Source organism: Oncorhynchus mykiss, chromosome 15, assembly GCF_013265735.2.
Source record: "Oncorhynchus mykiss isolate Arlee chromosome 15, USDA_OmykA_1.1, whole genome shotgun sequence".
NCBI classification, from domain to species: domain Eukaryota; kingdom Metazoa; phylum Chordata; class Actinopteri; order Salmoniformes; family Salmonidae; genus Oncorhynchus; species Oncorhynchus mykiss.
In genome coordinates, this window is record NC_048579.1 from 3106096 (window position 1) to 3129143 (window position 23048).

General features: G+C 44.3%; 1 protein-coding gene across 2 annotated transcripts in view; it reads left to right on the plus strand.

Moving 5' to 3' along the window:
• Nucleotides 1–23048, plus strand: part of LOC110490878 (procollagen-lysine,2-oxoglutarate 5-dioxygenase 2) — a 124828-nt gene that overhangs the window by 61153 nt on the left and 40627 nt on the right. For both annotated transcript variants that reach the window (XM_036945650.1, XM_036945652.1), the window contains exons 5-8: nt 4014–4126; nt 7634–7697; nt 9038–9135; nt 15396–15497. In XM_036945650.1, the coding sequence (XP_036801545.1) occupies nt 4014–4126; nt 7634–7697; nt 9038–9135; nt 15396–15497 (377 nt within the window). The remainder of the gene's footprint in view (nt 1–4013; nt 4127–7633; nt 7698–9037; nt 9136–15395; nt 15498–23048) is intronic.

Genomic DNA, 23048 nt, shown 5'->3' on the forward strand with positions numbered 1-23048 from the left:
CCCAGGGCCCAAGGCCAGACAAGGGCCCGAGCCAGACAAGCCCAGGGCCCAAGGCCCACACACAAGGCCCAAGGCCCAGGGTCCAGGGCCCAAGGCCCACACACAAGGCCCAAGGCCCAGGGCCCAAGGCCCAAAGGCGAACACACAAGGCCCAAGGCCCAGGGCCCAAGGTCCACACACAAGGCCCAAGGCCCACACACAAGGCCCAAGGCCCACACACAAGACCCAAGGCCCACACACAGTCTGCTGGCGATGGTAATTTCTGTAAATATTATGTTGGGGCTGGATCGGATCCTATTAAATAAAAAACACAACAGACAGACACATAGACATGCAGGGGAATGATGCAGAGTTTCATCACTCTCTTCTCTTTTATTACATTCATACTATCCCCATTGAACTGCCTTCTGTGTGACATCATTCATACTATCCCCATTGAACTGCCTTCTGTGTGACATCATTCATACTATCCCCATTGAACTGCCTTCTGTATGACATCATTCATACTATCCCCATTGAACTGCCTTCTGTATGACATCATTCATACTATCCCCATTGAACTGCCCCTCTGTATGACATCATTCATACTATCCCCATTGAACTGCCTTCTGTATGACATCATTCATACTATCCCCATTGAACTGCCTTCTGTATGACATCATTCATACTATCCCCATTGAACTGCCTTCTGTATGACATCATTCATACTATCCCCATTGAACTGCCTTCTGTATGACATCATTCATACTATCCCCATTGAACTGCCTTCTGTATGACATCATTCATACTATCCCCAATGAACTGCCTTCTGTATGACATCATTCATACTATCCCCATTGAACTGCCTTCTGTATGACATCATTCATACTATCCCCATTGAACTGCCCCTCTGTATGACATCATTCATACTATCCCCATTGAACTGCCTTCTGTGTGACATCATTCATACTATCCCCATTGAACTGCCTTCTGTATGACATCATTCATACTATCCCCATTGAACTGCCTTCTGTATGACATCATTCATACTATCCCCATTGAACTGCCCCTCTGTATGACATCATTCATTCTATCCCCATTGAACTGCCTTCTGTATGACATCATTCATACTATCCCCATTGAACTGCCTTCTGTATGACATCATTCATACTATCCCCATTGAACTGCTAGAGGAAGAGAGATTAGGACCAGAGGTCATCATGACCAGGGTTGTGTAGGTTACTTTACAGCTGTGGTAAATACGCTAGAGGGAGAGAGAAAAGGACCAGAGGTCATCATGACCAGGGTTGGTTAGGTAACTTTACAGCTGTGGTAAATACGCTAGAGGAAGAGACTTAAGGACCAGAGGTCATCATGACCAGGGTTGTGTAGGTTACTTTACAGCTGTGGTAAATACGCTAGAGGAAGAGAGAATAGGACCAAAGGTCATCATGTCCAGGGTTGTGCAGGTTACTTTACAGCTGTGGTAAATATGCTAGAGGGCGAGAGAATAGAACCAGAGGTCAGCATGACCATGGTTGGGTAGGTTACTTTACAGCTGTGGTAAATACGCTAGAGGAATAGAGAATAGGACCAGAGGTCATCATGACCAGGGTTGTGTAGGTTACTTTACAGCTGTGGTAAATACGCTAGAGGAAGAGAGAATAGGACCAGAGGTCATCATGTCCAGGGTTGTGTAGGTTACTTTACAGCTGTGGTAAATACGCTAGAGGAAGAGAGAATAGGACCAGAGGTCATCATGACCAGGGTTGTGTAGGTTACTTTACAGCTGTGGTAAATACGCTAGAGGAAGAGAGAATAGGACCAGAGGTCATCATGACCAGGGTTGTGTAGGTTACTTTACAGCTGTGGTAAATACGCTAGAGGAAGAGAGAATAGGACCAGAGGTCATCATGACCAGGGTTGTGTAGGTTACTCTCTAAATGTAATCCCTTACTTCCCATCCCTGGTCATGACTATTTGAATCGCTATGTTATACTGTATAGCTCAAGGCCTGTTAGTACAGTAGCAGTGCAGTGTACAGAACACACTGATCACTGTAAGAGGTTGATGTCTATAACCACGTTCTCTATTGGGGGGAATTCCATCCCCAGTTTTGATGCACTTTTCTTTCAATGCATATTCTGACCTTGACTTGAATCATAGGAATATCGTGCCCTTCACCCTCGATTGATTTGGGGTGGAGATCAAAGAGATGGAGGCGGAGGTGTGTCCACATACACGGTGCAACGTATATTCTGATTTAATTCCCTCGTTATTCCACCATCTTTACGCGCGACGACACGACAAATTAAAATCGAGCAACCTGTCGGGTTCCAAGTGGAACATCCCGCTACTTTAAATTGTTCCTGATAGGAATAACACCATTTTCCGTGCTTTGTTATTTACAACTTAATAAAAACAACTATTGATAAGAGTTTGGTAAAATGAGTAAGCCGTTTGGAGAAAAGGGATTGTCAATATAAATACAAATTGTTTTAAACGTATTGTACCTTTTAATCACCGGAGTAGGGTTGTTGTGCTGACCGTATTACCGCCACGCCGGAGGTCACGAGTCAGGAAGGCAGTCAAATTCCATGTGACCTTTTAGTCACGGTAATTAGGCGTCTCCAAGCTCTGATGCTGCTGATGGTCATTAGTCTTCTCCAAGCTCTGATGCTGCTGATGGTCATTACTCTTCTCCAAGCTCTGATGCTGCTGATGGTTATTAGTAGTCTACCAAACTTGTTAACTGCCTGGTACACAGCACTCTATTGCCCCTCGGATCACTCTGACATCAATGTAAACGTAATGGAAAATCCAATCAAACACTTCATGAGAGCCCATGAAAGCTCATGTTGTGCAACATTTATATAGGCTATGCAATTGCGAGGGAAAACAGAGCGATGGCCTCTGTTAAAAAGAGGAGGATCCCATCAGCTTTCTATAGGCTAGGCCGACTATACCTCTTTCTCAACTTTCCTAGTATGAAACACATTGCTTATCTTTACAATAGCAGTATGGCCTACCTGGCTGGCATGGTAATGACCCATAGGAAAAGTGTCCTCCCTTCGCTACCAAAGTTCATAGATGACATGTATTTTTTCCCCTGCATGATATTGGTCCATTCTCAATCAAAACAAATTTCACACCAATATTACTAAGTGATTGTAAAGACAAGATTACATCAAGAATAGTCTGATGGGTGAATTATACGTATTGGTCATCACTTGCAAAAAAGGGATCCTAGTTGCTCACATCACGTAACCGAGGCCTATATGTTTTCGTAAAGTTTTGTTTTACAACTAAAGTGGCCAAATAACTTCGTAAAATTAAGCACATTAATCTGCTTTAATGTTTTTAAGTTTTGAGGAAGATTCATTTTCACCTTTATAATAAAATAATTACATGCATAATTGCATTTGAGGTCACTTTTGCACTACACCCTACACTGCACCCTACACTGCACACTACACTACACCTTATACTGCACCCTACGCTACACCCTACACTGCACACTACACTGCACCCTACACTACACCTTATACTACACCCTACACTACACCCTCACTACACCCTGTACTGTACCATACACTAAACCATATACTACACCCTGTACTATACCCTGTACTACACTCCACACTACACCCGATACTACACCCTACACCCTACACTACACCTTATACTACACCCTACACTACACCCTCAATACACCCTGTACTGTACCGTACACTACACCGTATACTACACCCTGTACTACACCCTGTGCTACACCCTGTACTACACCCTGTACTACACTCCACACTACACCCCACACTACACCCGATACTACACCCTATACTACACCCTACACTTCACCACACCCTATACTACACCCTATACTACACCCTACACACCCTACACACCCTACACCCTACACTACACCCTATACTACACCGTGTACTACACAATCACCACCCTATATTTAGTTTTATAGGACCCAATGGACCCAATGACCCAATCTGCTTTTAACTCCATCTGGTTTTAACCCCTAGGCATAATCGGTTACGCCCCGTATGTGAACAAGATTGTCGAGCAGTGGAACCTTCACGAGAACGATGACGATCAGCTATTCTACACCAAAATATACCTTGACTCTTTTCAGAGGGTGAGTATTAGTCCTGTGTGGCTATGTTGGTTGAAGTGTGGGGCTAATGTAGGCAATTATGGTACTGTATATCATCTGCTAAATTAAACCTGCCCTTCACAGTTATATACCTGTACCCTTTACAGTTATATACCTGGACCCTTTACAGTTATATACCTGGACCCTTCACAGTTATATACCTGTACCCTTTACAGTTATATACCTGGACACTTTATAGTTATATACCTGTACCCTTTACAATTATATACCTGGACCCTTTACAGTTATATACCTGGACCCTTTACAGTTATATACCTGGACCCTTTACAGTTATATACCTGGACCCTTTACAGTTATATACCTGGACCCTTTACTGTTATATACCTGGACCCTTTACAGTTATATACCTGGACCCTTTACAGTTATATACCTGGACCCTTTACAGTTATATACCTGGACCCTTTACAGTTATATACCTGGACCCTTTACAGTTATATACCTGGACCCTTTACAGTTATATACCTGGACCCTTTACAGTTATATACCCATACCCTTTACAGTTATATACCTGGACCCTTTATAGTGATATACCTGGACCCTTTACAGTTATATACCTGGACCCTTTACAGTTATATACCTGGACCCTTTACAGTTATATACCCATACCCTTTACAGTTATATACCTGGACCCTTTATAGTGATATACCTGGACCCTTTACAGTTATATACCTGGACCCTTCACAGTTATATACCTGGACCCTTTACAGTTATATACCTGGACCCTTTACAGTTATATACCTGGACCCTTTACAGTTATATACCTGGACCCTTTACAGTTATATACCTGGACCCTTTACAGTTATATACCTGGACCCTTTACAGTTATATACCTGGACCCTTTACAGTCATATACCTGGACCCTTTACAGTTATATACCTGGACCCTTTACAGTTATATACCTGGACCCTTTACAGTTATATACCTGGACCCTTTACAGTTATATACCTGGACCCTTTACAGTTATATACCTGGACCCTTTACAGTTATATACCCATACCCTTTACAGTTATATACCTGGACCCTTTATAGTGATATACCTGGACCCTTTACAGTTATATACCTGGACCCTTTACAGTTATATACCTGGACCCTTTACAGTTATATACCCATACCCTTTACAGTTATATACCTGGACCCTTTATAGTGATATACCTGGACCCTTTACAGTTATATACCTGGACCCTTCACAGTTATATACCTGGACCCTTTACAGTTATATACCTGGACCCTTTACAGTTATATACCTGGACCCTTTACAGTTATATACCTGGACCCTTTACAGTTATATACCTGGACCCTTTACAGTTATATACCTGGACCCTTTACAGTTATATACCTGGACCCTTTACAGTCATATACCTGGACCCTTTACAGTTATATACCTGGACCCTTTACAGTTATATACCTGGACCCTTTACAGTTATATACCTGGACCCTTTACAGTTATATACCTGGACCCTTTACAGTTATAAACCTGGACCCTTTACAGTTATATACCTGGACCCTTTACAGTTATATACCTGGACCCTTTATAGTGATATACCTGGACCCTTTACAGTTATATACCTGGACCCTTTACAGTTATATACCTGGACCCTTTACAGTTATATACCCATACCCTTTACAGTTATATACCTGGACCCTTTACAGTTATATACCTGGACCCTTTACAGTTATATACCCATACCCTTTACAGTTATATACCCATACCCTTTACAGTTATATACCTGGACCCTTTACAGTTATATACCTGGACCCTTTACAGTTATATACCTGGACCCTTTACAGTTATATACCTGGACCCTTTACAGTGATATACCTGGACCCTTTACAGTGATATACCTGGACCCTTTACAGTTATATACCTGGACCCTTTACAGTGATATACCTGGACCCTTTACAGTTATATACCTGGACCCTTTACAGTTATATACCTGGACCCTTTACAGTTATATACCTGGACCCTTTACAGTTATATACCTGGACCCTTTACAGTTATATACCTGGACCCTTTACAGTGATATACCTGGACAATTTACAGTTATATACCTGGACCCTTTACAGTTATATGCCTGGACCCTTTACAGTTATATACCTGGACCCTTTACAGTTATATATCTGGACCCTTTACAGTTATATACCTGGACCCTTTACAGTTATATATCTGGACCCTTTACAGTTATATACCTGGACCCTTTACAGTTATATACCCATACCCTTTACAGTTATATACCTGGACCCTTTACAGTTATATACCTGTACCCTTTACAGTTATATACCTGGACCCTTTACAGTTATATACCTGGACCCTTTACAGTTATATACCTGGACCCTTTACAGTTATATACCTGGACCCTTTACAGTTATATACCTGTACCCTTTACAGTCATATACCTGGACCCTTTACAGTTATATACCTGGACTCTTTACAGTTATATACCTGGACCCTTTACAGTTATATACCTGGACCCTTTACAGTTATATACCCATACCCTTTACAGTTATATACCTGGACCCTTTACAGTTATATACCTGGACCCTTTACAGTTATATACCTGGACCCTTTACAGTTATATACCCATAACCTTTACAGTTATATACCTGGACCATTTACAGTTATATAACTGGACCCTTTACAGAGGGTAGGTTATATACCTTGTCCCTTTACAGGGGGTAGGTTATATACCTGGTCCCTTTACAGGGGGTAGGTTATATACCTGGTCCCTTTACAGAGGGTATGTTATATACCTGGTCCCTTTACAGGGGGTAGGTTATATACCTGGTCCCTTTACAGAGGGTATGTTATATACCTGGTCCCTTTACAGAGGGTAGGTTATATACCTGGTCCCTTTACAGAGGGTATGTTATATACCTGGTCCCTTTACAGAGGGTATGTTATATACCTGGTCCATTTACAGAGGGTATGTTATATACCTGGTCCCTTTACAGAGGGTAGGTTATATACCTGGTCCCTTTACAGGGGGTAGGTTATATACCTGGTCCCTTTACAGAGGGTATGTTATATACCTGGTCCCTTTACAGAGGGTAGGTTATATACCTGGTCCCTTTACAGAGGGTATGTTATATACCTGGTCCCTTTACAGGGGGTAGGTTATATACCTGGTCCCTTTACAGAGGGTATGTTATATACCTGGTCCCTTTACAGAGGGTATGTTATATACCTGGTCCCTTTACAGAGGGTAGGTTATATACCTGGTCCCTTTACAGGGGGTAGGTTATATACCTGGTCCCTTTACAGAGGGTATGTTATATACCTGGTCCCTTTACAGAGGGTATGTTATATACCTGGTCCCTTTACAGGGGGTAGGTTATATACCTGGTCCCTTTACAGAGGGTATGTTATATACCTGGTCCCTTGCGTAGGTTATATACCTGGTCCCTTTACAGGGGGTAGGTTATATAAAGTACTCTTGTAATTTTTGTGTTCTGTTTTCTCTGTGTTTTCAGGAGAATTTGAACATTGGTTTGGACCACAAGTCACAGATTTTCCAGAATTTAAATGGAGCAATTGGTGAGTTACCACAGAGGAACTTCTTATTACTGTAAACTATACGGTTTCCATTCCACAGAGGAACACCTTGTTACTGTAAACTATACGGTTTCCATTCCACAGAGGAACGCCTTATTACTGTAAACTATACAGTTTCCATGATTAATGGAAACAGGATGCACCTGAGCTCAATATCGAGTCTCATAGCAAAGGGTCAGAATACTTATTTAAATAAGGTATATCTGTTTTTTTTATATATATATATATATATATATATATATATTTGCGAAAATTTAAAAAATACAATAAATAATCTGTTATTGCGTTGTCATTATGGGGTATTGTGATGTCATTATGGGGTATTGTGATGTCATTATGGGGTATTGTGATGTCATTATGGAGTATTGTGTGTAAATTGATGAGGAAAACATGTAATTCAATCAATTTCAGAATAAGGCTGTAACGTATTAATATGTGGGAAAAGACAGAGCCCTGACAGAGCCCTGACAGAGCCCAGACAGAGCCCTGACAGAGCCCTGACAGAGCCCAGACAGAGCCCAGACAGAGCCCAGATAGAGCCCAGACAGAGCCCAGACAGAGCCCAGACAGAGCCCTGACAGAACCCAGACAGAGCCCAGACAGAGCCCAGACAGAGCCCTGACAGAACCCAGACAGAGCCCAGACAGAGCCCAGACAGAGCCCAGACAGAGCCCAGACAGAGCCCTGACAGAACCCAGACAGAGCCCAGACAGAGCCCAGACAGAGCCTTGTGACAGAGCCCAGACAGAGCCCAGACAGAGCCCAGGCAGAGCCCAGACAGAGCCCAGACAGAGCCCTGACAGAACCCAGACAGAGCCCAGATAGAGCCCAGACAGAGCCCAGATAGAGCCCAGATAGAGCCCAGACAGAGCCCAGACAGAGCCCAGGCAGAGCCCAGATAGAGCCCAGACAGAGCCCAGACAGAGCCCAGACAGAGCCCAGACAGAGCCCAGACAGAGCCTTGTGACAGCCAGATAAGAGAGGGTTAAGGTTGCAAAATCCTGGTAACTTTTTAAAAATTCCCAGGTTTTCCTGAAATCCTGGTTGGAAGATTCCCGTAATCAGAAGGGAATATGCAGGAAATCAACTCTTCCAACCAGGATTTCTGGAAAACCTGGGAGTTTTGGGAAAGTTATCGTCATTTTGCAAACCCTTGTTGGTTTTCGATAAGAGAGGCCCTGGCCCAGGACTGTTCTGAACCCTGTTGTTCTTCTCTCTCCCTACAGTAGCCAGCATGTTGAACCATGTTGTTCTTCTCTCTCCCTATAGTATCCAGCATGTTTAACCCTGTTGTTCTTCTGTTCTCCTCTCTCGCACTGCAGACGAAGTTCTCTTGAAGTTTGGAACGAAGAGTGCCCGAGTGAGAAACACTGTTTACGACACCCTGCCAGTGGTCGTCCATGGCAACGCAAACACCAAAGTGAGTAAGACAATATTAACATTTCCAACATGCCCGGAACCATCCACGGTAATAACCAGTTTCCAGGTGTCTGGGTACAGATCCATGGCCACAGTTCAGAACCAGTTTCCATCTCTGTTTCTGGAGAAAACAGAACCAGCCTTGCTGAATCAAGTCAGTGTTTCATATTTCTTCATTGTAGTTAGAATGAATGATAACAGAGGTACTCCTCTAGATATGCCTGGGAGGTTTGCTTTCTGGCTGACTTTCTGAGCTTCTTGTCCAAGTAGGCTACGCATTTATAAAAAAAACAAATGGCATAGTTTAAAACAGTGTACATTTCCCTGAAATTGTGAGAAATTGCAAAGGTCTTCCAATGAAACGAGCTGTGTACTGACAGCGCTCTAGAGGCAGGGATTCTGCAGAATTCTGTTCAGTGATACAGCCTACTACATGTGAACCACAGATATGTGTTACATCACGTCCACTGAGGTCATCATGACAACTGAGGACATTATCTCCAAGTACAAGGGCGTGTTCCATGGGCTTGGATGCCTCCCTGGAGAGAAACACCTAGAAGCAGACTGCGCAGCCCCCCCCCCGAAGGCCTGTGTAGCAGCTACCAAGACTGAATGCCTATTCCACTGAAGGAAACGATTGCAAAGGCCATACATTCAATGGACAATGCAGACATTATCACGAAAGTCATCAGAGCCAACACCATGGATCAGCAAAATGGTTTGTCATTCGAAAAAACAGGATTAACTACGAATATACATGCACCCCAGTGCAGTCAACAAAAGCCTTACTGAGATCGCACTTCGAGATGGCCACAATAGAAGATTCTAAGATTCTACACAAAATATCCAACACAAAGGTATTCTCAGTACTCAATGACAAAGATGGATATTGGCAAGTCAAACTTGATGAAGTGGGCATCTATCTTACAACTTCCTGGACAGGAAGTATTAGGCTGATATAGATGCCTGAGAATGCCATTTGGAATCAAGCCAGCAGCTGAAGATTACCAGCACAGACAGTGGTGAGGACTGACTACAGGCACTGAAAGGAGTGAGTGTGATCTCTGGATGTGGTGTCAAACAGGAAGAGGCGATGTCAGATGGTGACAGAAACCTTACAGTTGTCCTGCACAGATGTCAACCTGAAGCTGAACCAATAGAAACTCCGGTTTAAAGCTACCTTGTGTGATATACATGGGTCATCTTCTCAACACAGAGGGCCTTCGCCTTGACCCAGAGAAAATAACAGCCATTCAGAACATGGGTTAACACCTATCAACTTCAAGTTGGGGTTTGTGAACTATCTTTGCAAAATTCATGCCCCCCCCACATATCTGATGTGTGTGAGCCGCTCAGAAGACTGACTGACAGGGACATGGACTGGACACGGATAGCACAGCATGACGCAGCAGTTGAGACTATCAAACAGTCACAACACCTGGTGCTCAAATACTACGACCTGAATGATGAACTCACACGGCAGTGTGATGCCAGTGAGGCAGGTTTGGGGCAGCCCTTCTACAGAAAGGACAACCTGTAGCTTTTTGCCTCCACAACATTGACTCAGACAGAACAAAGATATCCACAGATTGAATGTCTCTCCATTGCTTTTGCATGTGACAAGTTTGACCAGTATCTGTATGGCAGAGAGTTCATCACAATATACAGCCACCACAAACCGCTTGAGATGATCTTCAAGAAATCCCTACTCACAAGCACCCAAGTGACTGCAGAGAATGTTGATAAGGCTACAGAGATACCAACTCCACGTGCAATACAAAGAAGGCCAAGAACTACATGTAGCTGACTTCCTGTCCAGAACAGCTCAATCAACCACAGAGCACAGACAAATGCAAACACCAGCCACGGTCTACACTATGGGTCTAGTCACAACTGACCTGGAACAGGTGGCTCACACCAGTGATGTCAACATCTCAACTAAGACAATGGAGTCAATCAAAGCACACTGTTGCCAGGACCCACTGTTTCAGGCTCTGTACGCACAAATCAACCACGGCTGGCCTGGAACCAAACAGGCTGTGAGTCAAACACTGAAAGATGTCTGGACGTACAAAGAGTAGCTCACCACAGAACATTGACTGTTATTTAAAGGAAAGAGGGTCTACATCCCTGACATGTTACATGCTGACTTTCTACACAAAATACACTCTGGCTACTCAGGCATAGAGGCCATTATTCAGAAAGGCACGTGATGCTGTTTTCTGGGCTAACGTAAAGGTCTTTATCAGCAAATGTGCCACCTGTAACTCACTCTAGAAGAGACAACACAAGGAGACACTCATCCCCCACCAAATCCCTCCAGAAGAGACAACACAAGGAGACACTCATCCCCCCACAAAATCCATCCAGAAGAGACAACACAAGGAGACACTCATCCCCCCACCAAATCCATCCAGAAGAGACAACACAAGGAGACACTCATCCCCCACCAAATCCATCCAGAAGAGACATCAAAAGGAAACACTCATCCCCCACCAAATCAATCCAGAAGAGACAACACAAGGAGACACTCATCCCCCACCAAATCCATCCAGAAGAGACAACACAAGGAGACACTCATCCCCCACCAAATCCCTCCAGAAGAGACAACACAAGGAGACACTCATCCCCCCACAAAATCCATCCAGAAGAGACAACACAAGGAGACACTCATCCCCCACCAAATCCCTCATGAAGAAAAAACACAAGGAGACACTCATCCCCCACCAAATCCCTCCAGAAGAGACAACACAAGGAGGCACTCATCCCCCACCAAATCCCTCCTGAAGAGACAACACAAGGAGAGACTCATCCCCCACCAAATCCCTCCTGAAGAGACAACACAAGGAGGCACTCATCCCCCACCAAATCCCTCCAGAAGAGACAACACAAGGAGACACTCATCCCCCCACCAAATCCATCCAGAAGAGACATCAAAAGGAAACACTCATCCCCCCCACCTAATCCATCTTTAGAATATGTGTGGAGGGAACTTCTCTGGAATCCAGTTGGTCATTATGTGGAGGAGTAAGGTCCGGCCAAAGTTTAATAACACTCCCTCCTCACTCCCTGACGGCCTTTCCCTCTCACTCCTTCCATATTTCCATCTCTCACTAGACCTCCCCCCTCTATCGATCCCCACCTCCCCCCTCCATCGATCCCCACCTCCCCCCTCCATCGATCCCTACCTCCCCCTCCATCGATTCTTACCTCCCCCCTCCATCGATCCCTACCTCCCCCCTCTATCAATCCTTAACTCCCCCCTCCATCGATCCCTACCTCCCCGCTCCATCGATCCTTACCTCCCCCCTCCATCGATCCCTACCTCCCCCCTCTATCAATCCTTACCTCCCCCCTCCATCGATCCCTACCTCCCCGCTCCATCGATTCTTACATCCCCCCTCCATCGATCCCTACCTCCCCCTTCATCGATCCCTACTTCCCCCCTCCATCGACCCCTACCTCCCCCCTCCATCGATCCCCACCTCCCCCCTCCATCGATCCCCACCTCCCCCCTCCATCGATCCCCACCTCCCCCCTCCATCGATCCCTACCTCCCCCCTCCATCGATCCTTACCTCCCCCCTCCCTTGATCCCTACCAACCCCCCTCCCTTGATCCCTACCAACCCCCCTCCCTTGATCCCTACCAACCCCCTCCCTTGATCCCTACCAACCCCCCTCCCTTGATCCCTACCAACCCCCTTCCCTTGATCCCTACCAACCGCCCTCCCTTGATCGCTACCAACCCCCTCCCTTGATCCCTACCAACCCCCCTCCCTTGATCCCTGCCAACCCCCTCCCTCGATCCCTACCATCCCCCTCCCTCGATCCCTACCAACCCCCTCCCTCGATCCCTACCAACCCTTCCCTTGATCCCTCCATTCCTCTCCCTCTCCCTCTCCCTGCCCCTAAACCTCTCTCTCCATCTCTCCCCCGTTAGCAGTTCCATAGCTCTGAGGTCAGTGAGTTTCTGGTAGACACGTTCTCTTGGGAGGCTTTTCTATCCCTCTGGCCTTTTCTTCACAGCTTTCCCTCTCTTTCTGCCCCATCACTCTTCTCTGGTATCCACCACACGTCATCAAACCCACCCACCACAGTGTTGAGTCATTCTCCACAACAACAGCACTCGACCATCTGCTGCATTCACTCCTAAAGTGCTTCCCAAATGGCTACTATTCCCAAAGGGCCCTGGTCAAAGTAGTGTACTATATATAGGGAATAGGGTGCCATAGGGCCCTGGTCTAAAACAGTGCACTATATAGGGTGCCTTTTGGGAAGCTACCATAGTCCAGGAGCCTAGTCAGTCCAGCTAGCCTCAACGGTTTCTAAACCTCCAGGCAGGCTGGAGTTGGAGCTCGCTAAGGCCCAAGGATGTGCAGCCCAGCCTGGTTAGATCTCCAGACCCTGCAGCCTCTCCATTTGGCTGGAGGCAAGGCCAAACTGTAAACCCAAACCTTAATCTGGGATTCTATGCAGGTGAACTTCTTGGCATGTCAGGTGTTTGCCCTTGGTGCATCCTTCTGGTTCCGTCTTTACCTCAGCCCTCAGTTTTCCAGCCCTGTGGTCCGCCATGCCGTCGCGACACTCTTTGGCCTCTCCTTTTTCATATTCTGTTTTGGCTGGTAAGGATCACTCTGGTGCACTGGTTAGATTAGGGTATACAGGTTAAAACAATGGTCGGGTCACTTTGTTGAATGGAGGACACTATAACAGATAGACCCAGTTCAGTCCTAATCACCCAGTTTTTAACAGTAACCTATCACCTGTAGACATGTATCAGCAGCTGTCAGTGAGTTATTAGAGTGAAGATAGTGGGCTGACTGGAGGCTATCTCTTTTTATATGGAGGAAAATGGAGAGATGGGGAGGAAGATGGAGAGATGGGGAGGAAGATGGAGAGATGGGGGAGAGAGAGATTGAGAGATGGGGAGAGAGATGGGGAGGAAGATGTAGAGATGGGGAGAGAGATGGGGAGGAAGATGGAGAGATGGGGAGAGAGGGATTTAACTTTATTTTTTGGGTAGGAGAGAGTTTTCCGCCCATTGACCTGTTCCTCTGTTTCAGGTACACAGCAGGATTACTAAATCTCTTAATCTGGGATTACATTTCTTAATCTGGCATTACATCTCTTAATTTGGGATTAAATATCTTAATCTGGGATTACATCTCTTAATTTGGGATTAAATATCTTAATCTGGGATTACATTTCTTAATCTGGCATTACATCTCTTAATTTGGGATTAAATATCTTAATCTGGGATTACATTTCTTAATCTGGCATTACATCTCTTAATCTGGTATTACATCTATTAATCTGGCATTACATCTCTTAATCTGGTATTACATCTATTAATCTGGGATTACATCTCTTAATCTGGGATTTCCACAACAATTTAACTGGATTATCTTTGAATAAAGTCTTGGTTAGTTGCATTTCGAAGACATCTGTAGTGTGGTTGTTGTCGTCAGACGAGATGAAGTGGATAATCCCTAGCTTCCAGTAATCACAACCACAAACACACACAACGTACACAGAGTCAACCTCCAACAGCTCTGTCATGTATTAGTTGCCAGAGAATCTGTTGTTGTTTAGCCAAGACGTGAATCCAAACACTACTGTTGTTAAAGTGCTTCCAGTGTGTGTGTGTGTGTGTGTGTGTGTGTGTGTGTGCGCGCGCTATGAGGTTATCTTTCATTGGATCACATATCTGATGAATTACTGTGTGTCCAAACTGCTGTCCATTTCTGTCTCCAGGTCACGTTGACACGAGTACGGGGAATATCCTTCTCTTCGTGTATTAAACTAGAACACCTATATACCGCGTTAAATACACTGCAGCTACATTCTGGGAAGTGACTTCAGACAGGATAATTACAGTGCATTTAGTCAGTGTAGATTTGACGGAGGAAATGTTTATGGGTGCTCTGGTCTTTAATCGTCTGCTTTGAACTGTCAGTGACCTCTCTCAGTCCAGACTGACCCTCTCACTAGAGTCCTACATTACGACCCCACAGGGCGAAGTGGTGAAGAGTAGTGCACTATCGAGAGGATAGGATGCCATTTGGAACGCAGGCCTACTGACCGGCTCTGAATCACCACATGGACCAAACGCCAGAACGGAATATACTTCTCATGGGATGAAATCATCCTCTATTTCTAGTATAGAATGTTTTTGTAAAGGATAATTAAACTTTAAAATAACCACGTAGTTTCTTTGTTCATTTATGTGATGATTTATTTTATTTTTTTTCTTCTTCCAGATGTATTTGAACTATCTAGGAAACTACATCCCCAACGCCTGGAACTACGAGAGAGGCTGTGGCGTCTGTGACCACAACATGGTGGATTTGTCTCAGCTCAAAGTGAGTGAATCCTGAGAACCTGAGATTTCCTCCTCTCCTCTCCTCTCCTCTCCTCTCCTCTCCTCTTCTCTCCTCTCCTCTCCTCTCCTCTCCTCTCCTCTCCTCTCCTCTCCTCTCCTCTCCTCTCCCTCCTCCTCCTCCTCCCTCTTCATCCACTCTCCTCTTCATCCACTCTCCTCTCCTCAACCTTTTTCCTCTCCTCCTTTTTCCTCTCTCCTCTCTCCTCCTCTCTCCTTCTCCAACTCCTCTCTCCTCTCTCCTCCTTTCTCCTCACCTTTTTTCCACTCTCCCCCCCTCCTCCCTCTCCTACTCCTCCTCTCTCCTCCACCTCCTCTTCCCCCTTCTCCTCTCAATTAAGTATTGGGGAGGGGGGGGGGTACAAATTGAGGAAGTGTCAGAAACTAAACTACTAGGAGTGTAGCTAGACAACTGCTTATCATGGTCGTCTCAAATAACTAATCTATTAAAACATATATATATTAACTGCATGTATGATCAGAAGGATAGCTAAATATTTACCAGGAAAGATTCTTAAGTAAAATAACACAATCATTAATTCAGAGTCAGGTGAACTACTGTCCTGTGATCTGGGGAAATGCATCAGCATGTGACATTAGGAGGCTGCAGATTGCACAGGAGAAAACAGCAAAGATTGTTTTAAGGTGGAGATGTGGTTCTTCTGTTGTAGTCATGGGTTGTTGTAAGGTGGAGATGTGGTTCTTCTGTTGTAGTCATGGGTTGTTTTAAGGTGGAGATGTGGTTCTTCTGTTGCAGTCATGGGTTGTTTTAAGGTGGAGATGTGGTTCTTCTGTTGTAGTCATGGGTTGTTTTAAGGTGGAGATGTGGTTCTTCTGTTGTAGTCATGGGTTGTTTTAAGGTGGAGATGTGGTTCTTCTGTTGTAGTCATGGGTTGTTTTAAGGTGGAGATGTGGTTCTTCTGTTGTAGTCATGGGTTGTTTTAAGGTGGAGATATGGTTCCTCTGTTGTAGTCATGGGTTGTTTTAAGGTGGAGATGTGGTTCTTCTGTTGTAGTCATGGGTTGTTTTAAGGTGGAGATGTGGTTCTTCTGTTGTAGTCATGGGTTGTTTTAAGGTGGAGATATGGTTCCTCTGTTGTAGTCATGGGTTGTTTTAAGGTGGAGATGTGGTTCTTCTGTTGTAGTCATGGGTTGTTTTAAGGTGGAGATGTGGTTCTTCTGTTGTAGTCATGGGTTGTTTTAAGGTGGAGATGTGGTTCTTCTGTTGTAGTCATGGGTTGTTTTAAGGTGGAGATGTGGTTCTTCTGTTGTAGTCATGGGTTGTTTTAAGGTGGAGATGTGGTTCTTCTGTTGTAGTCATGGGTTGTTTTAAGGTGGAGATATGGTTCCTCTGTTGTAGTCATGGGTTGTTTTAAGGTGGAGATGTGGTTCTTCTGTTGCAGTCATGGGTTGTTTTAAGGTGGAGATGTGGTTCTTCTGTTGCAGTCATGGGTTGTTTTAAGGTGGAGATATGGTTCCTCTGTTGTAGTCATGGGTTGTTTTAAGGTGGAGATGTGGTTCTTCTGTTATAGTCATGGGTTGTTTTAAGGTGGAGATGTGGTTCTTCTGTTGTAGTCATGGGTTGTTTTAAGGTGGAGATGTGGTTCTTCTGTTGTAGTCATGGGTTGTTTTAAGGTGGAGATGTGGTTATTCTGTTGTAGTCATGGGTTGTTTTAAGGTGGAGATGTGGTTATTCTGTTGTAGTCATGGGTTGTTTTAAGGTGGAGATGTGGTTCTTCTGTTGTAGTCATGGGTTGTTTTAAGGTGGAGATGTGGTTCTTCTGTTGTAGTCATGGGTTGTTTTAAGGTGGAGATATGGTTCCTCTGTTGTAGTCATGGGTTGTTTTAAGGTGGAGATGTGGTTCTTCTGTTGTAGTCATGGGTTGTTTTAAGGTGGAGATATGGTTCCTCTGTTGTAGTCATGGGTTGTTTTAAGGTGGAGATGTGGTTCTTCTGTTGTAGTCATGGGTTGTTTTAAGGTGGAGATGTGGTTCTTCTGTTGTAGTCATGGGTTGTTTTAAGGTGGAGATGTGGTTCTTCTGTTGTAGTCATGGGTTGTTTTAAGGTGGAGATGTGGTTCTTCTGTTGTAGTCATGGGTTGTTTTAAGGTGGAGATGTGGTTCTTCTGTTGTAGTCATGGGTTGTTTTAAGGTGGAGATATGGTTCCTCTGTTGTAGTCATGGGTTGTTTTAAGGTGGAGATGTGGTTCTTCTGTTGCAGTCATGGGTTGTTTTAAGGTGGAGATGTGGTTCTTCTGTTGCAGTCATGGGTTGTTTTAAGGTGGAGATATGGTTCCTCTGTTGTAGTCATGGGTTGTTTTAAGGTGGAGATGTGGTTCTTCTGTTGTAGTCATGGGTTGTTTTAAGGTGGAGATGTGGTTCTTCTGTTATAGTCATGGGTTGTTTTAAGGTGGAGATGTGGTTCTTCTGTTGTAGTCATGGGTTGTTTTAAGGTGGAGATGTGGTTCTTCTGTTGTAGTCATGGGTTGTTTTAAGGTGGAGATGTGGTTATTCTGTTGTAGTCATGGGTTGTTTTAAGGTGGAGATGTGGTTATTCTGTTGTAGTCATGGGTTGTTTTAAGGTGGAGATGTGGTTCTTCTGTTGTAGTCATGGGTTGTTTTAAGGTGGAGATGTGGTTCTTCTGTTGTAGTCATGGGTTGTTTTAAGGTGGAGATATGGTTCCTCTGTTGTAGTCATGGGTTGTTTTAAGGTGGAGATGTTGTTCTTCTGTTGTAGTCATGGGTTGTTTTAAGGTGGAGATGTGGTTCTTCTGTTGTAGTCATGGGTTGTTTTAAGGTGGAGATATGGTTCCTCTGTTGTAGTCATGGGTTGTTTTAAGGTGGAGATGTGGTTCTTCTGTTGTAGTCATGGGTTGTTTTAAGGTGGAGATGTGGTTCTTCTGTTGTAGTCATGGGTTGTTTTAAGGTGGAGATGTGGTTCTTCTGTTGTAGTCATGGGTTGTTTTAAGGTGGAGATGTGGTTCTTCTGTTGTAGTCATGGGTTGTTTTAAGGTGGAGATGTGGTTCTTCTGTTGTAGTCATGGGTTGTTTTAAGGTGGAGATATGGTTCCTCTGTTGTAGTCATGGGTTGTTTTAAGGTGGAGATGTGGTTCTTCTGTTGTAGTCATGGGTTGTTTTAAGGTGGAGATGTGGTTCTTCTGTTGTAGTCATGGGTTGTTTTAAGGTGGAGATGTGGTTCTTCTGTTGTAGTCATGGGTTGTTTTAAGGTGGAGATATGGTTCCTCTGTTGTAGTCATGGGTTGTTTTAAGGTGGAGATGTGGTTCTTCTGTTGCAGTCATGGGTTGTTTTAAGGTGGAGATGTGGTTCTTCTGTTGCAGTCATGGGTTGTTTTAAGGTGGAGATATGGTTCCTCTGTTGTAGTCATGGGTTGTTTTAAGGTGGAGATGTGGTTCTTCTGTTGTAGTCATGGGTTGTTTTAAGGTGGAGATGTGGTTCTTCTGTTATAGTCATGGGTTGTTTTAAGGTGGAGATGTGGTTCTTCTGTTGTAGTCATGGGTTGTTTTAAGGTGGAGATGTGGTTCTTCTGTTGTAGTCATGGGTTGTTTTAAGGTGGAGATGTGGTTATTCTGTTGTAGTCATGGGTTGTTTTAAGGTGGAGATGTGGTTATTCTGTTGTAGTCATGGGTTGTTTTAAGGTGGAGATGTGGTTCTTCTGTTGTAGTCATGGGTTGTTTTAAGGTGGAGATGTGGTTCTTCTGTTGTAGTCATGGGTTGTTTTAAGGTGGAGATGTGGTTCTTCTGTTATAGTCATGGGTTGTTTTAAGGTGGAGATGTGGTTCTTCTGTTGTAGTCATGGGTTGTTTTTAAGGTGGAGATGTGGTTCTTCTGTTATAGTCATGGGTTGTTTTAAGGTGGAGATGTGGTTCTTCTGTTGTAGTCATGGGTTGTTTTAAGGTGGAGATATGGTTCCTCTGTTGTAGTCATGGGTTGTTTTAAGGTGGAGATGTGGTTCTTCTGTTGTAGTCATGGGTTGTTTTAAGGTGGAGATATGGTTCCTCTGTTGTAGTCATGGGTTGTTTTAAGGTGGAGATGTGGTTCTTCTGTTGTAGTCATGGGTTGTTTTAAGGTGGAGATGTGGTTCTTCTGTTGTAGTCATGGGTTGTTTTAAGGTGGAGATGTGGTTCTTCTGTTGTAGTCATGGGTTGTTTTAAGGTGGAGATGTGGTTCTTCTGTTGTAGTCATGGGTTGTTTTAAGGTGGAGATGTGGTTCTTCTGTTGTAGTCATGGGTTGTTTTAAGGTGGAGATATGGTTCCTCTGTTGTAGTCATGGGTTGTTTTAAGGTGGAGATGTGGTTCTTCTGTTGCAGTCATGGGTTGTTTTAAGGTGGAGATGTGGTTCTTCTGTTGCAGTCATGGGTTGTTTTAAGGTGGAGATATGGTTCCTCTGTTGTAGTCATGGGTTGTTTTAAGGTGGAGATGTGGTTCTTCTGTTGTAGTCATGGGTTGTTTTAAGGTGGAGATATGGTTCCTCTGTTGTAGTCATGGGTTGTTTTAAGGTGGAGATGTGGTTCTTCTGTTGCAGTCATGGGTTGTTTTAAGGTGGAGATGTGGTTCTTCTGTTGCAGTCATGGGTTGTTTTAAGGTGGAGATATGGTTCCTCTGTTGTAGTCATGGGTTGTTTTAAGGTGGAGATGTGGTTCTTCTGTTGTAGTCATGGGTTGTTTTAAGGTGGAGATGTGGTTCTTCTGTTATAGTCATGGGTTGTTTTAAGGTGGAGATGTGGTTCTTCTGTTGTAGTCATGGGTTGTTTTTAAGGTGGAGATGTGGTTCTTCTGTTATAGTCATGGGTTGTTTTAAGGTGGAGATGTGGTTCTTCTGTTGTAGTCATGGGTTGTTTTTAAGGTGGAGATGTGGTCCTTCTGTTGTAGTCATGGGTTGTTTTAAGGTGGAGATGTGGTTCTTCTGTTGTAGTCATGCGCCAGCGCTCTTGGTTGGTCATCAATCAACAAGATCATTGAAAAAAAACATGCCTATTTTATTTCACAATGTGCATCATTTAAAACAACCAAACTCTATTCACAGCGCTATTCAGTTGGTAAGAGACAAGACATACAGTCAATACCAGGAATAGATTGTCCACCATCTGTTATCCAGACAGAAAAGGTAAATAGGCAAAAATAACATTTAGATTTAGAGCAATAAAGATATTGAATCATGTATCTGAGCAAACCAGAAACCGTTCAAACAATACTTTAAAACCATTTAAATATAATACATAGGAACGTTGTGCTGGACTGTGGTAGATGATTGACATCTACCACATGATGACAGTCATTTTAGACTGTTAGGGTATTTATCTGGTCAGTATATTAATGTATTGTGTCTGTTTGTAACAGTGTGTTAAATGTGAAAATATGTTCGTATTATAAATTGTATTTTACTGTTTAAGGACTCTTGGGAGATTAGTCCAAATGAGGACTAAACTAGATCCTGATCAAATCAAATATCCTCCTCTCTCCTCGTTCCCCTCCTTCTCCTCCTCTCTCCTCCTCCCAACTCCTCCTCCTTCTTCTCCTCTCTCCTCCTCTCTCTCCTCCTCTCATCCTCTCTCTCCTCCTCCTCTCTCCTCCTCTCCTCCTCCTCTCGCCTCCTCCTCCTCCCAACTCATTCTCCTAACTCCTCCTCCTTCTCCTCCTCTCTCCTCCTCTCTCCTCCTCTCCTCCTCTCTCTCCTCCTCCTCTCAACTCCTCTCAACTCCTCCTCCTCTCTCCTCCTCTCAACTCCTCCTCCTTCTCATCTCCCCTCCTCTCCTCCTCTCAACTCCTCCTCCTTCTTCTCCTCCTCTCTTCCGCTCTCTCCTCCTCCTCTCTCTCCTCCTTCTCCTCCTCCTCTCTCCTCCTCCTCCTCCCAACTCCTTATCCTAACTCCTCCTCCTTCTCCTCCTTTCTCCTCCTCTCTCCTCCTCTCCTCCTCTCTCTCCTCCTCCTCTCAACTCCTCTCAACTCCTCCTCCTCTCTCCTCCTCTCAACTCCTCCTCCTTCTCATCTCCCCTCCTCTCCTCCTCTCTCTCCTCCTCCTCTCTCCTCCTGCTCTCTCCTCCTCTCAACTCCTCCTCCTCTCTCCTCCTCTTCTCTCCTCCTCTCAACTCCTCCTCCTTCTTCTCCTCCTCTCCTCCGCTCTCTCCTCCTCCTCTCTCTCCTCCTTCTCCTCCTCCTCTCCTCCTCCTCTCAACTCCTCCTCCTCCTCCTCCTACTGAAGGAGGAGTGATTACTAGAAACAAATAGTCTCCTGTTTTATCTGTGGATTAAATGACGTTGTAGAGAACACACTATTTTGTGTGACTCAAAATGGGTCAAAATTCTACAAACATCCAGAAAAAAAGGACCTTGTGCATTTCAGGTAAAATAACAACCCGATGTGTATATCCCCGGACAAATGAGCTAGCAACAGCAAATGTTGGTTTTGCTATTTTAACCTGCATGTCTGGATCATGTCTGGTTCGTGTCTGGTGTGGATGTACAAACATGTGTTTGCCCGGTCTACACAACATGTAACCCTCCCAATAATAACAGGCGGTGCTCCCTGGGTCCCTGTAGACCCTTACTAAAAAAGCACTCTAGGTAGAGGAAGCAGAGAGCTGCTGTGGTAGAGGAAATGGCTTTTGGGTTTTCATTGAGCTTCACTTAAAGGGGTGTCACTGTCAACCAGCCATCGTTTTAGTGGCTTGCTCAGTAGGGCTTGTATCCACCCGGGGTAAATTACTGCGGTCAGCAGATTTTTTTCCCCCACAACGTTCAGCCAAGGCAGGCAATGTCTGAACAGACATATCAGTGACAAGAGTAACTGTCTCTATAGACATATCACTGACAGGAGTAACTGTCTCTATAGACATATCAGTGACAGGAGTAACTGTCTCTATAGACATATCACTGACAGGAGTAACTGTCTCTATAGACATATCAGTAACAGGAGTAACTGTCTCTATAGACATATCACTGACAGGAGTAACTGTCTCTATAGACATATCAGTGACAAGAGTAACTGTCTCTATAGACATATCAGTGACAGGAGTAACTGCCTCTATAGACATATCACTGACAGGAGTAACTGTCTCTATAGACATATCAGTGACAGGAGTAACTGTCTCTATAGACATATCACTGACAGGAGTAACTGTCTCTATAGACATATCAGTGACAGGAGTAACTGTCTCTATGGACATATCACTGACAAGAGTAACTGTCTCTATAGACACATCAGTGACAGCAGTAACTGTCTCTATGGACACATCAGTGACAGCAGTAACTGTCTCTATAGACATATCAGTGACATGAGTAACTGTCTCTATAGACATATCAGTGACAGGAGGAGTAACTGTCTCTATAGACATATCAGTGACAAGAGTAACTGTCTCTATAGACATATCAGTGACAGGAGTAACTGTCTCTATAGACATATCAGTGACAAGAGTAACTGTCTCTATAGACATATCAGTGACAAGAGGAACTGTCTCTATAGACATATCACTGACAGGAGTAAGAACTGTCTGTCTCTATAGACATATCAGTGACAGG